At 48.0% G+C, this 14,205-nt stretch overlaps 1 protein-coding gene across 1 annotated transcript in view; it reads right to left on the bottom strand.

Annotated features, from left to right (window-relative positions):
* Positions 1-10,814, bottom strand: part of AKNA (AT-hook transcription factor) — a 46,780-nt gene extending 35,966 nt beyond the window's left edge. The window contains exons 1-3 of the mRNA XM_006890716.1: positions 10,463-10,814; positions 6,483-7,543; positions 4,081-4,155 (exon numbers count right to left, since the gene is read on the bottom strand). Of these exons, the coding sequence (XP_006890778.1) occupies positions 4,081-4,155; positions 6,483-7,543; positions 10,463-10,733 (1,407 nt within the window). The 5' untranslated portion in view covers positions 10,734-10,814. The remainder of the gene's footprint in view (positions 1-4,080; positions 4,156-6,482; positions 7,544-10,462) is intronic.
* Positions 10,815-14,205: the final 3,391 nt, after the last annotated feature.

Genomic DNA, 14,205 nt, shown 5'->3' with positions numbered 1-14,205 from the left:
TCACCATTACTACCAACCAGCATCACCACCACCATCACCACTACCATCATCACCATCACTGCCAGCAGCTCTATGTTACCATCACTATCACCTTCAACATTACCAATACTATCACCAGTACCATTGTTACCAAACATACTTTCACCACCACCATCACTGTTTATGCAACCATTATGGTGGCATTACCCATTGGAAAACTGTAACTCTACAACAGTCTTTAGAAAAGTTACCCTTTCATGTGCCTCACGGGACCCATTTGTTCATGATGTTAGCTGGTTTTACTGTCCCTCAAGCTCAGGGCAGGGGTCTGGGAAGCCTGGTGGGTGTGGCTTTCTGGCCCCAGCTTACCCTGCTGTTCGACTCAAGACTCAGCTGTGGCAGAAAATCTACTCCTTTGGGAGGGGCCATCCCTAGCAAGGCTGCACCCCCTCCTCCATGTCCAAGGCTGGGCCTCACCGGATGAGAACAAAGCAGGATTTTAATAATCCTCTCAACTGGCCATCTGCTCACACTTGCCTGTGAGGGCCAGCCCACCCACACTTCTCTTTCCCCAAGGTGACCCAAATCCTGGGGAAGGCTCCAGTGTGCTCATCCCAGGCTCCTGTGCCCAGCAAGGTCTAAGGCAGAGGGCTAGACACAAGGCTGGGAGAGGGCTGGGGAAGCCATGAGGCCCCTTTGTCTCAGGCATCAAAGAGGAGCTGAAAAAAAACCCCAAAATAACCAAACAAAACTAGTGCCAATAGCCTGAGCAGACACCGCCATGGTGGGGGTGGATTTGAGTGGTGAGGCGCCCAGGCTAGTCCCTCCCAGAACCTGTTCCCTAGACACAGTCTGCACTTCCCAGGGGGATGGGGCACCCTTTTTAAGCAGGGGTGTCTTGAATATTCTCCACAGACCCTGGTGTCTCAGGGGGTTCATCAGGACACTGGGCTAAGGAGTGAGTTTGGTAAACATTGGGTTAAATAAATGAATATTCTCTGCACAGAAGCATTTCTCACAGCCTTTGAAATGCTAATGGCTTTATGAATGGGGCAGGGGAGGGGTTAGAGAGTTAGGAAGTGTTTCCTCAGTTCCTCTGAATACAGAAATCTCATCACACCCTCACTCCAATTTCTCTAACAAGGGCTCTAGACAAAGTACGAGCATCTGACCCAGCTCTGGGAGAGGCAGCTCTATGTCCTGCATTTCTTCCTGAGGTGATGGCTGGTTTCCCTGGCCCCTATAGTCACCCAGGCCCCTACAGCTGGGGTAGGGAAATGGGGTGGGAGCAGGTGGCAGGCAAGAAAGCAGTGAAAGTGGCTAGAACACTGGTGATGCCATGCAGGGAAGAATGCCCATCAGTGACTCCAAGGCCTGGAGCCCAGCTGGCCCCTTTCCCTCCCAGCCCCACTGCTGGGCTCCTGGCCTGCATATCCACCCAGATGGGAGGCTCACTGGTGTTCCTAGGCCAGACCGTTCAGCCTCCCTGGCTACGAACTCTCCAGTGTTCTTTTCTGGTTCTGCTATGAGAGGTGGGAGGTGGTACTGGACTGACACTATTGTGTTGGATTCAAAGCCCAGTTTTAGCATCTACTTGTTGAATGGACTTGAGCAAGTTACACTTAATTGCCCCCCAGCTCAGTTTCCCCAAGGGCACATTATTTAAGGACTATGATCAAAGACGTCACTAATAACTATTATTACTATAATTAGCATGGTCATCATTCTTCTGCCATGTCTCCTTGCCTCTGCCACATACCCCCCTGCCCAAGTCGGGCCATGCAGGCATATGGGGGAAAGAGCACCCACTCTGGGATCAAACAGACTTCGGCTGTTACCCACTTCGCATCTTCCTAGTGGTGGGATGCTGAGCGAGCCACTGCAGCTGGTTTAGCCTCAGTTACCTCATGTGAAGAAGAGATAGATACCTCTGGAGGGCACTTATCCTGGTCCCTTTCTCCTTCTGATGCTCGGCCACAGCCCATCTCCTTCCTATGCTCCCCTGTACTAAGCTCCGTCCACCAGGGACAACTCGGGTAGCCAGGGTCTTCCTCCAGGCTGGCCCACTGTGATCTCTCAGGAGAGTGAAGGGGTGGGATAGAGTGCGGAGCAGTTCCCCTCAAAGCTCAGTTTGAGGGAGCAGGACTGCCTCTGTGAAGTGGGCTCCCTCAGGAGGGCTCTGAACCACTGGGGTGGAATGCACAGTTGCTAGACAATCTTGAGACTGTGGGATCTGGGGTGAGCCACCTCCGCTTTCTGGGTTCAAAGCTCTCCTTTGGGGTTGGGATAGGAGGCCCTGCCCCTCTGCTGCTCTGAGACTGGGGAGGGCAGTGAAGTCATAAGAGCCTTGTTTAAGGGAGCTCTGGTGGCCTAGTGGCAAGAAGCTGCACTGCAATCTCAGAGGAAGGTGGTTCAAATCCACCAGACGCTCTGCTGGAGAAGGGGGGGCAATCTCCTCCTGTACCAGTCAGATCTGATTTTATGGTACACACATAGACACACAGACACACACACACACACATACACACACAGAGCCTTGTTTAACTGTGCATACTCTCCTCTGGAGGAGATCCTCAGGTCAAGGGGTCCTTGTTCCACAGAGAGGGTGAACCACTACAAATCACCACCACTTTTCTCATACACATGCATATGTATGTACACGTGCACACACGTACATAGGTATGCCTGCATGCACATGCATGTGCACAGCCCTCCGTAGGTCCTGCAGCCCAGGCAGTAGGAGGCAGCAGGCTTCCCTCCACATGGGAAAGATCTGATGTCAGCACTCTGCCCGTGCTGGTCACCGTGCCTGGCACCCAGGGAGCCTTCCATAAGCACCTGTAAAGCAGTGCTCCTGAACTCACACAAAGTGCTTGCATTGCACCAGGGCACCTTCCACACACTGACAGTTTAAAGAAGGAGGGAGGAGATGCCGGCTGCCTTCTGCACTGACCACTCTGTTACCTTGGGCAGCTTCTATAACTGGGGTCCCAGTTCCCCAGGGTGTCAAGTCAGGGAGCAAAAGTTTGGACCAGATGCCCAGTTTATTTCTCCGTGGCCTCTGCCCCTCCCTACAGATCTGGCTTTGTGATGTAATGAACTAGATTTTGGATCCAGCCTGCTGACTTCCAGAGGCAGGTCTTGCCCACCTCTGTTACAGATGTGCCAGGTGAGGTCAGGCTGGGAAGAGACCCACGTTGCAAGTATAGGGATGCAGGAGAACTCCTGCTCCTGGGACAAGGGCCCTTTCACTCCCTCAATATGACTGCCTCAGCTCACAGGAAGTGTTTCTAGAGAGGTGTGAGGAGAATAAGCACCAGGGAGTTGATTGTGGGCATGTGTGGGCCCCAGAGGCAGTGGCTGAGGACTGCGGAAGGTCCCATCTCTGCACCTCAGCTCCCCACCCCCTCCCCCATGGCTGCCTGATGAGGCAAGAGTGGGGTGGGTGCAAGGCAGTCCGGAAGCCACGAGGGGCTGCAACAAGTCCCACTTCCTGCCTCACCCCAGAAAAGCAGAAGGTTCCAAATGCAGAATTCACAGCCTCCTCTCACGATGGAGTAGGAGTGGGGAGGGCTCAGCTAACTCTCTCTCGGGTGGAGGGAGTGTGTAAATGGATTTTACCTCCGTTATCCCCTACCTTGAACTCTCAGAAACTTGATTAGAGGAGTGAGAGAGAAACCTGTCAGGGAGACAGAGCTGGGAAATGCAAATATGTGATCCAGGAAATAAGAACCACAGGCTATGCAGAAATCATGCTGCATTCTGAGGCTCAGAGAGCCCAAGTAACATCCTTGAAATCACACAGCTAGTTGGCAACGGAGCCAGGAGTCAGGCCCAGGTGGCCTTATTCCAGAGCCCATCTAGAAGGTGAAAGTTTTTGAAACTGTAAGAGTCAAGGGCATCACAGGTCATCAGCAGTAATAGAACTGAGTCAAGAAAGAGTAAGGTTGTTTTCCAAGGTCAGAGGGACCCTGTGGTAGAACAGACACTGGAATTCCACTGTCACCAGAAGATGCAAAAGACTTCTCTCCAAGACTAAAGTAAAAGGTCACCTCCTTGGAGTCCCAGCTCACCCCACCTCTAGGCCCCCAGCCCTGGTACCTTGGCCCCGAGGCGCAGCTGGTCAATGGTGTTCTCAGCCTCCGCGTACTTGGTGAGGAGCTTGTGGTAGTCCTCCTGCAGGACATGGAGAGCAACATGGCCACACACTCCAACACACAACACCCCTCCTCACCGGGAGAGACCCCTACAGGCCACCCCTCCCTGGCCCAAAGACTGCCGGGTTCTTCAAGGTGAAAGAGCTTGATGGTGGGAGCAGAGCAGACTCCTTCAGGCTTCCATGTCCAGGTTTGGGAGTGTCAGAGGCGTCAGCAGAACTGACCCACCACCCCCTCCTCCATGGTCGTGGTCACACACTGAGCCCAGGCCTCTGGGCTGTGTTACCTGGGTGCCTGGCCCCATCACTAGGGCTGGAATGACTTCTTTATTTGTCTGATTTCCTGCCCATCTGCCAGTTCCTCTGGGGAATGCTCACATCTGTTTCTCCCACTGTTCTGTTCCCAGGGTCCCCAGTATGTGCTTAATAAGTATCATTAATGAATGATTGACTGGCTCATTCAGCCAATCACTTAATGAATGAGTGAGCAGAAGGAAAACAGGAGACTCAAATATCATCGTTTCACCAACTCAGAGAGACTACTTATTTTAAATAAACCAGAGCTTCGTGAAGACAATTCATTATGGAGGATACAGAGGCAAATGGCTCTGGTCACCAGGGAAGGGAACTGACTCACCATTGGGAAAACAAATTTAAATAAAAAAGACAGAATCAAGTATTTATTCTATCTTTCCCATATAAGCAATATCTTCATAACCGTATAATTGATCTAGGAGAATTTCGCTACATAGAAGAATCCCAAAGGGATAGTGGAGTCCTATCTTTAAATACTACCACTGTGTCACCACAAATGAATGACTGAGTCTACAATAACCATCAACAGTGAGAAGTCAGCAGCTGGCCACTGCTTCCTGAGGGAAGCACACAGACCACTCGTAAAAGTGCCCTGGTCAAAAAATCTCCACCAGCACCGTGCTCAGGAGCGAGAAGAAAACCTCTCCTAAAAACAAGGTGAAAAGACCGCCAGCTCTGCTTCTTCCACATACAGGAAAAACACGCCCAGCAGGGCACAGGGACAGAGACCCCCAGGTGCATCAGCAAAGACTGGAAGGTAGAGACTCCACAGCACAGACATGGTATCCTCAATAGATTATCCTTTGCTACTGAGTCAATTACAACTCATAGCAACCCCGGAGGATGGAGCAGAACTACCCTGGGCGTGTTGCTAAGGCTGTAAGTCTTTGCAGAAGCAGACCGCCATGTCTTTCTCATGGAGAGATTGGATTAAGAGCTCGATCTCTCCACAGCCTTGACATAGCTAGTGAGTTCAAACTAGCAACCTTTCAGTCAACATTTGAGTGTCAACCACTGTCCCTCAAAGGCTCCCTAACTAAGCGACTACAGGAAGAAACGAGATGGAGGAGAAACGTGTAGATGAAGAGCATTCTGGAGGAAAAGCAGAGCCTGGAGAAGTACAGAGGTCTGGTTCTTGTTTGGCTCTTGAAAGACACATTTAGGAGACACATAGGAAGTGCTGAGCACTGATTGGATGCTTGGTAAAATTAAGGACCTGGTGCTAATTTTTAGGAGCAATTGTGGTGTTGGAGAAAAATATCCCATGGATTGTCAAAAGAATGGAAAAAAAATTGCCTTGGAGGAAATGCAAACCAGGGTTGTCTTTAGAAGCAAGGATGGTGAAATGTCATCTCACAGTCTTTGGGCATGTTGGCAGGAGGGGCTAGTCCTTGGAAAAAGACATCACGCTGGGATCAATGGTCATTCAAAGAGAAGAAGCCCCTCAACATGATTAACTGGCACAGTGACTATAACAATGGGCTCAGACATTGTGAGGAAGGTGCAAGAGAAGGCAAGATCCAGATCTGTTGTTTACGTGGTCGCTTGAATTGAAATTGACCTGACAGCACCCAATAAAAACAGCATCATTTAAAACAGAGTCCTAATCTAAAATCACCCACAGGTGAATGCTTTCTGGGGCAAAATTATTTGATGTCTATAAGCTACTTCAAAATATTCCAGTGGAGTGAAAGGAAAATTGAGGCCGAAGATGAGAAAGATTGGGACAAGCAGCTAACTGTTGAAACGTGGTGCTGGATGCAGGGGGCTTCACTGTAACTATTTTCTTTCTTCTATCTGAACTTTCATAAGTAGAATTTATGAGCAGACAAAACAAAGGAAAATCCTTGTAACATTAGTGCAATCACCACTTTCAACCAAAGAGCTTGGATCTGTCTTCATGACTCTGGGTATAACCCGCCCTCCACCAGGCGGCCAGACCCAAGGCCTCTCCAGCTGAGTTAGTCTCCAATGCAAGATGATTGGAGGCACTTTGTGACCTTTTGGCTCCTTAAAAATGAGCCCAGCTTACCTGGAGCTGGTGGACTAGCTTGGTGGCTTGTTCTGGTGTCTGGAACTCCTGGGGGACTGTGGTGATGAGGTGGGTGGGAGGAGGGTCCTTGGCTGCGAGGGCTTCTTCGCTGCTCAGCAACACCTCCCGCACTATCTCTGCTGGTGACTTGAAGATCAAGGGCCTTGCAGGGTCCTGAGGCTGCCAGCTGTGACTCTTGGCTTTGGGGGGTCGGTAGCTCTCATCTTTCGGGAACCTCACTCGAGGTCCCACCTTGGAGAAATCTGGGAGTGGGTAGTTCAGCCGTCCTCGGCCATACTTGCAGGCATCAGAGGAAGAGCGGCCAGCCAGAGTGGGTCTCTGCCTGGGCAGCCTGTCCTTCTGGGCAGGCCGAGCCTGAGGATTCAAGGGGGTGAGGGTACCAGTGAACCGGGAAGGGAGTGGCTTAGGGGGTATCTTTGTCCGCTTCCAAGGGTCTTCTCGGGGCTGAGGGTGGGAGAAGCTGGCAGTCTCTCTCCATCCACTTTCGGGACATGGGAGGCTCTGAGGTGGGGGTGATGAGGAGCCATGGAATTCTGTGGGGGTTGCCTGAGCAACACTTCCTCTAGTTCTGTCATCTGGATTTAGGGTGTGACGGCTGGGGTTCTGTGGTAAGGAATTTTCCAGGGAACTGGGCTGGGGGACATCGGTCTCTCCTTCCCAGGTAGAATCAAGGCTGTCACTGGGGTGGCCGAGGCTCACTGTCCCACTGCTCCAGGACCTTGCAGGGCAGAGATCAACCGATGGGCTGAACTCAGAATTCTCTGAGAGCTTGTCTCCACTGACTACATTGTCAGAGGCCACCGCGCCCCTGACCTTCCCCTTTCCTAGAGCTGCAGAGCTGGGGCTTCTGTCATCTTCTGAGCTGAGACTCGCCTGAAACCCCAACCTTGGGGCGCTCTCTCCAGTGTCCTCCGCCTCCTGAGGGCTCTCATCCTGCTCTTCTTCAGTCATGTCTGATGGAGACTCCTGCTGGGGAAACCAGTAGAGAGGCAAGGTGGCAGTGGCACTTTCTGGGCTGTCCACATCTTCTGTTTCGATCTCTGGAAAGACAGGTCATATATCAAATCTGGACTTGTTACATGACCGTTCTTAATTTCTTTCACATCTCTGGACATTTACTCATCCTGTGGTAAGGCAAAAATCCCAGTGCACCCCGACCCCGACCCTCCAGTGTTCCCCATCTCAGCAATGGCAAGATAATCTCATCCAGTTGTACAAGCCAGAAACCCAAGAGCTATCCAACTTGTCACTTGATCCTTTCAGGTTTACCTTGTACCTACCTCTCAGAATCACCTACTGTTCTAAAGTCTATCCCTCATCCACCACCACTATCACCATCATCCACCACTACCCCCAGCACCACTGCTCAAACCAACATTTAACACTGTAGTTGTCACCTAGCCACCTGTCTAGCTCTTCTCCTTCCCCTCCTGCTCCTACACTTTACAACATGTTGATATCTTCCAACTGTTCCAGGGTTAAGAGCTGGCCCTTTGATATGGACCTCAGGTACCTGCCATTCTGATCCTAATTAGTGCTCTGGTTAATTTCTCTATACATCTCATTCCAGCCACATCGTGCACACAGCATGTTCTCTCACCACAGACCTTACACATTCAGATCCTCTGCTGGAAGACTCATGCCCTCCCTTTGCCTACTTACCACTTACTTGCACTTTATGCATTAGCTTGATCTTTACCTCGCGAAGGAAGTCCTCTCCGCTCTTCCTAAGTCAAACCCTCTTTATTATAAGCTGCCTTACAACTGAATGTCTCTGACTTTATGACACTATCACAGCTGCAGAATTCCATTTATTTATGTGGCTTTTTCCCATTAGTATTTGTCATCATCATTAGGATGAGGGCAAGGACACTATTTCAGTTCACCCTTGTATTTGCATAGGAAGTGCTCTACAATATTTGCACCTGACTGAATGAAAAATAGAAAATAAGGAAGTGAGGGAGATAAAATCTGCAAAACTCCCCCAAAATAGATACATAGCAGTCATCCACCAGACTACTCACTCAGCCAATTAAAACCATCTGTTTTCATCCACCCATCCATCTACTTATTTTACCTATTCACTCCTATGTCACCTATCCACCCATCTCTCCATCCATCCATCCATCCATTTACCTATCTGTCCACCCACTCGTCCATCCATCCATCCATCCTTCAGCTATCCACCTACCTCTTCATTCACTAATCCACTCATCCATACATAGCCTGTCCACTCCTCCATCATTCATACAGTCAATGTATCTTAAGCACCTTTTCTGTTCTAAGACACCAAGTCAGCCTCTAGGACATACTCAAGGTTTCATAAGACACAGATTCTCCACTCTGCCCAGATTTGCCTTCATAATAAACCTTGCATCACTCTCTGCTCCTCCATGCTGTTCCCCTCACAGCTGAAGCCCCTACATCCCTCTACTCTAAAACCTCCTACCACCACCCCGCCCCTGCTGCCTTCAGCAGTCCCTCATTTATAGCAGCACAACTGAAGCCTCGAGAAGTTCAGCAACATCCCGAAGATCACACGGCAGCTAAGAGTAGCCGTGGACCTAGAATTTATATCTTAGAGGCAAATGTGTCTTTGCTACCGGAGGTGGTAAAGTGGAGTGATGAGCAGGGACTTTATAGCTACGGATGTCTGATCCCTCACTGGGTGGTCATGGGCAAATTATACCACTCAAAGCCTCAGTGTCCTTTATCAGGCTTAATACTAGTTTCTGCTACCTGGCGGATGGTGGAGGAGGTAGGAGATAAGGCCTGAGTCCTGCTAGCCTGTGCCTGGCACACAGGAAGGCATAGGATGTGGTAGAGCTGATACATCACAGCAGAGGGGTTACCACCTGAACCCCCAGGAGACACGCCTCTGCTCTTTCAACTTTGCCAGTTCTCAGAGCTGGAGACGTCCTCCCTGAGGGAGAGCTTGGAAATAGTTCCTGAATGGGCAGCTGTGGCAGCTCAAACTGACATGGTGACAGCTTCTGTTCCTTCCACACAGGGCCTTCCTGTTTGTGAGAATCACTTCAGAGAGGGGCTTCATTCATTATCTCAGGACAACAGCGACCACACACAAAGTTCCTTCATTCTCAGTGCTCTACACTTTTAATCACCTTAGGTGATTAAGCCAGCACAGCCTTCCAGGTCAGAACTGTTATTCCCATTTCACAGGTGGGAAGAGTGAGATTCAGAGAGGCATAGCGTTGCCAAGTGAAACTAGGGTTTTCATCCATGCTGCTTACAACACAAAGGGAACACAGTTATTGCATGAAGCAAGGAATGCCAATTTCCCCATTGGTCAATGGGGTTTTAAAAATTCTTAGAAATGGGCACAGCCTATCTAACTCAAATTGGCAAGGAAATTATTGCATTTTGATATTGCAAAATACATTACAGAATGTAAAATTGCAATATAAAAAACTAGACAGTACCTCAATGTCCAGTTGTAGGACACTGGCTTAATGAATCATAGCACAGCTACACAATGGAATAGAATTCTACACAACTGCCAGGAATAACTTGCTAGAGAATATCAGACAGCGTGTCAAATGATCATGTCCATTAAGATAACTAACACAAAAAGGCAGGTTCCAATAGAATGTGTGGAATACTCTTCCCATTTTATGTTACATTTGTCTATGCACACACAAGGCAATAGAATGGTTTAGAGGAGTAGGTGAGATGATAAAGAATTTTTAATTTCACCCAGTTTTTTGCTGATTTGTCTACAGTGAACTGTATTATCATAAACTTTTAATATTTCAATTTTTATTTATATTAAATCAGAATACTAATTTTAGAAACTTTTTCATTTAAAATTTAAATTATAGATTTTAATTTAAAAACATTTAAAGCACCTCCCTCCACAAGTCAGTGAGGTATGGGTGGAGGGGTACGAGGCGGTGTGGCAAGGCTGAGGGCCCTCACTGGGGGCGAGAAGCCAGTTTTACCCTCTTCTGCAGACGCTCCGCATTCAGAGTCCTGCTGTCCACCAGCCTGTGGGTCCCACTCCAGAGAAGGCAGACGCTGCTGGGCCAGGCGGAAGTCCTCCAGCAGCTCAGGGCTGGTAGCACTGGGAAAGGGCCCTTCTTCTGCCCATGCGTGGGGACCAATCCCATCAGTATCCTTCTTCTCAGCCCAGGCCCAGCGCCGCCGCCGCCGCTGGGGCCCCTTCTCCAGGCCCGGCTCAGCCCAGTGGACCTCAGTCCCCGAGCTGGCCATTGGGCCTGGCCTGTGCTTCACCTGGGCCACTTCATCCTCAGGAGATAGAGCTGATGCTGCAGGCACAAGCGTCACACCTGGCTTCTCTCAGTGTCCGCCATCCTGTATGGGGCCTGTTGGGGACACAATCGAGGGATAGCATTAATCTTCAAGTCCTCTGTTTTATTCAGAACCAAAAGTTACCACAGGGACTCTGGGATTAGCCAGCTCTAGGTTCAACCTTGGGCAAGCCACATGGCTTTCACTATCTTTATGAGTAAAACTGGGGTAAGGGGTCTTCTCTCCTTCAAAGGTTTTATAAAATTCCCTGAGGTATAGGGTAAAGAGCCTTGTGGCCGACACAGGTCAGCGTTCAGTCCATGTCACGGTGTTACTATGTGGCAGGCATGGGTCTGAGACACGGGCCTTGCTCTCATTAGAATTTACAGCTGGAGGAAGGTGGGAAAATAACCAGGCAACTGCAGATCAACATGAGAGGTGATGGGCCAACACTGGACTGGGGCCCAAGACGACTAGGAAATCAGGGAAGGCCCCACTTTAGAAATCACTTCCTTGAGAGCCTTCCTTGACCTCCAGCAGCAACAGTTCAGACAGGGAGTTGGGGGGTGGGGGCGGGTAGGAAAAGAGCAGCATTCCAAGGCACAGGGAAGAGTGTGGACACAGTGTCAAAGTAGGAAGTGCTTTCCTGGATATGGAAGTGGCTTCCCAATGGCTATGATACTTAGGACAAAGGCTGGGTGATACAGACAACAGAGTGTGGGGAAGGAGAGGTGGTAGGCAGACCCAGAGGCCACTTGGGTCTTGTTTAGGAGTTGGAAGTACATGCCAGGGTTTGAGAGGTGATGCTGGTGCTTCAGGTATCAGAGGTACAGCTTAGAAGCGTCACTTTGACTACTGGGAGAAAATGAATAAAAACAGGGAAGAAGGGTCACAGAGGTCCTCACAGCAGAGGAAGGACTCCAGCCTGCCTTCTATGTTCTTTCTTTCCTTTATCTTCCTCTTTCCCGCATCCTGCTACTTCAGACATTCCCCAGTTGCCTCTGTGCCAAGCACAGAGCCCAGGTCTGGAGCACACAAACCCCAGGAGACTCAGTCAGTCTGGGAAGTCTCAGAGACCCTCAGCGGGTTAGCTCAGCAAGTGCTTCCAGGTGAGCACATGCAAAGGCCTGGTTCTCCAGTTCAAAGTCACACAGTGGACAGGGCAGTGTGCAGCGGAAGGCCAATCTCTAGTTTCTCCAACTTCAGGCATCCTTGGGCACATCTGTGTTTCAGCCTCATGAGAAGTCAGATCCCAATCAGGAGCCTTGATTTATTAAGATACTCAGCAGTCAACTATTTCTTGACAGAAAGTTCCCCAGGGAATGGTTAGCTGGCTTGTTAAGGGTTGAAGCAAGAATGCAGAACAGCATCTCTACCATCAGTGAACAACGCCTGCTCCTTGAACAGGGGCTCTGTGGCTTCCTTCCTCTCCTCTCCCCCATCTCCAGCTCAGTCCCCTCCAAATGTGAGTACTAGAATTTCCTCCAGGTCACCCTGTGCTGCTTCCCGTGCACAGTCCGCACCCCATGTAATGTGCACGCTTGTTCTCCGTTTGCCCTCACACCAAACAGGCAAGGTCTTAGGGAAATGATAACAGGGGCTAGCCGTTCGGCCAAGATTAGTCAGATTTGGAACTGTCAATCTGGACTCACTTCAAATTGCTTCATCACCCAACTGTCCATCAATAAAAACATGTTTGTTCATATGCTCACATGCATAACTTAGCCAGTATGCTGCAGGTATTATAAATATACAAGGGAAAATAAAAATTGTGAGGATGTGATGGCAAAGGATATTTTAAATATAAATTCCAATCCTGTGTCCCTCAGAGGGCTGTACCCTTCAGTGAGGTCCTGCTTTGGCTCTTAACTGGAAAGCCCGCAAGCTTCTTCTGATGCAGCTGCTGTACTTGGGTGCCACTAAGTTGATTCTGACTCATGGTGGCTGAGTTTTAAATGCCCCACAGGATTTCCTACAATGTAATCTTTACGAGATCAGGTTGCCAGGTCTTTCTACTGTGGAGCCACTGGGTGTGTTGCAATCCCAAGCTTTTAGTAAGCAGCTGAGCACTTAGCCTCTGTGCCACCAAGCGTCCTTTAAGAATCCTCTAAGAAAAGAAAATGAACAGTGTCCAGATTGGAAGAGAAGAAACAAAATTACTACTATTCGTGGATTATCCAATACTACATAGATAAAAATCTCAGTAGCCACAAGAAAACTTCTGGAGCTAACAGAGGAATTCAGCAAAGTTTCAGGGTAAAGGTCAGCAAATGGAAATTAGCTGGATTCCCCTATAGCTGTAATGAGAAAACAGAAAGAAAACTTATAGAAACAATTCTATTTATAATAGCATCTAGGAGAATGAATCACTTAGGAATAAACCTAACCAGGGAGATGAAGAATTTAGACTACGAAAACTATAAAACACTGCTGAAAAAGACCAAAGTAAACTTAAATAAATGGAAAGATATCCCATGTTCATGGATTCAAAGACAAAATATTGTTGAGTTGTCAATAATATTACCCAAAGTAATCTAGTTTTAACCTAATCCTAATTAAGATTCCAACAGCAGTTTTCTTTACAGAAATTAAAAAAACAAACAAGCATATAAAATCCTTTACATGAATTTTATATAAAAACTTTATATGGAAAGGCCTCTTACCCCAAATAGGTAAAACAATGGTGAAAAAGATGAACAAAGTAGGAGGATTCACATATCCTAATTTTAAAACATACTATAGAGCTACTGTAATAGAAACAGTCTGTACTATTCTGGTAATAGATGCATACATAGACCAATGTAATAGTATCGAGAATTCAGAAATAAGTCACCCACCTATATTCAATTTATATTCGTTTTTACAAAGGTGCTAAATCCATTTGATGAGGAAAGATGAATTTTTTCAACACCATTTATTAAAAAAATTCCTCTTTCCTCATATACAAAATCATTAAAAATGGTCAAGTACCTATATGGGTAAACTAAAACCATAAAACTCTTAAAAGAGCACACAGGGACAATTATGTCTTGGTTATCATTCAACAATGGATTAACTAATATAACAACTAATGCACAAATAACAAAATACAAATAAGTGCTTTTTATATAAATGTAAAGCTTTGTTCATTTAAAGGCAACAGTAGGAGGATTCACATCAAAACCATTGAAAAGACAAGCTTCCAGCTAGGATACTAGTTTCAGAAACAATACATCCAATAAAAATATATCTAATAACCAAAATATAATTTGCCAATTAATAAAAAGCAAATACCAAATCATAAACTGGGCAACAAACTTGAACAGACATTTCATTGTTGTTGTTGTTGTTATGCGCCATCGAGTCGTTTGCGACTCATAGCGACCCTATGTACAACAGCCCTAAACTCCGCTCTGTCCTGTGCCAATCGCACTGTCTCTGACACTCCCATCCC

The sequence above is a fragment of the Elephantulus edwardii genome, unplaced genomic scaffold (genome assembly GCF_000299155.1).
Source record: "Elephantulus edwardii isolate Elephantulus edwardi_28Jun2011 unplaced genomic scaffold, EleEdw1.0 scaffold00092, whole genome shotgun sequence".
NCBI classification, from domain to species: domain Eukaryota; kingdom Metazoa; phylum Chordata; class Mammalia; order Macroscelidea; family Macroscelididae; genus Elephantulus; species Elephantulus edwardii.
The sequence above is the reverse complement of the archived record's forward strand: the minus strand, read 5'-3'. Positions and strand labels throughout refer to the sequence as shown.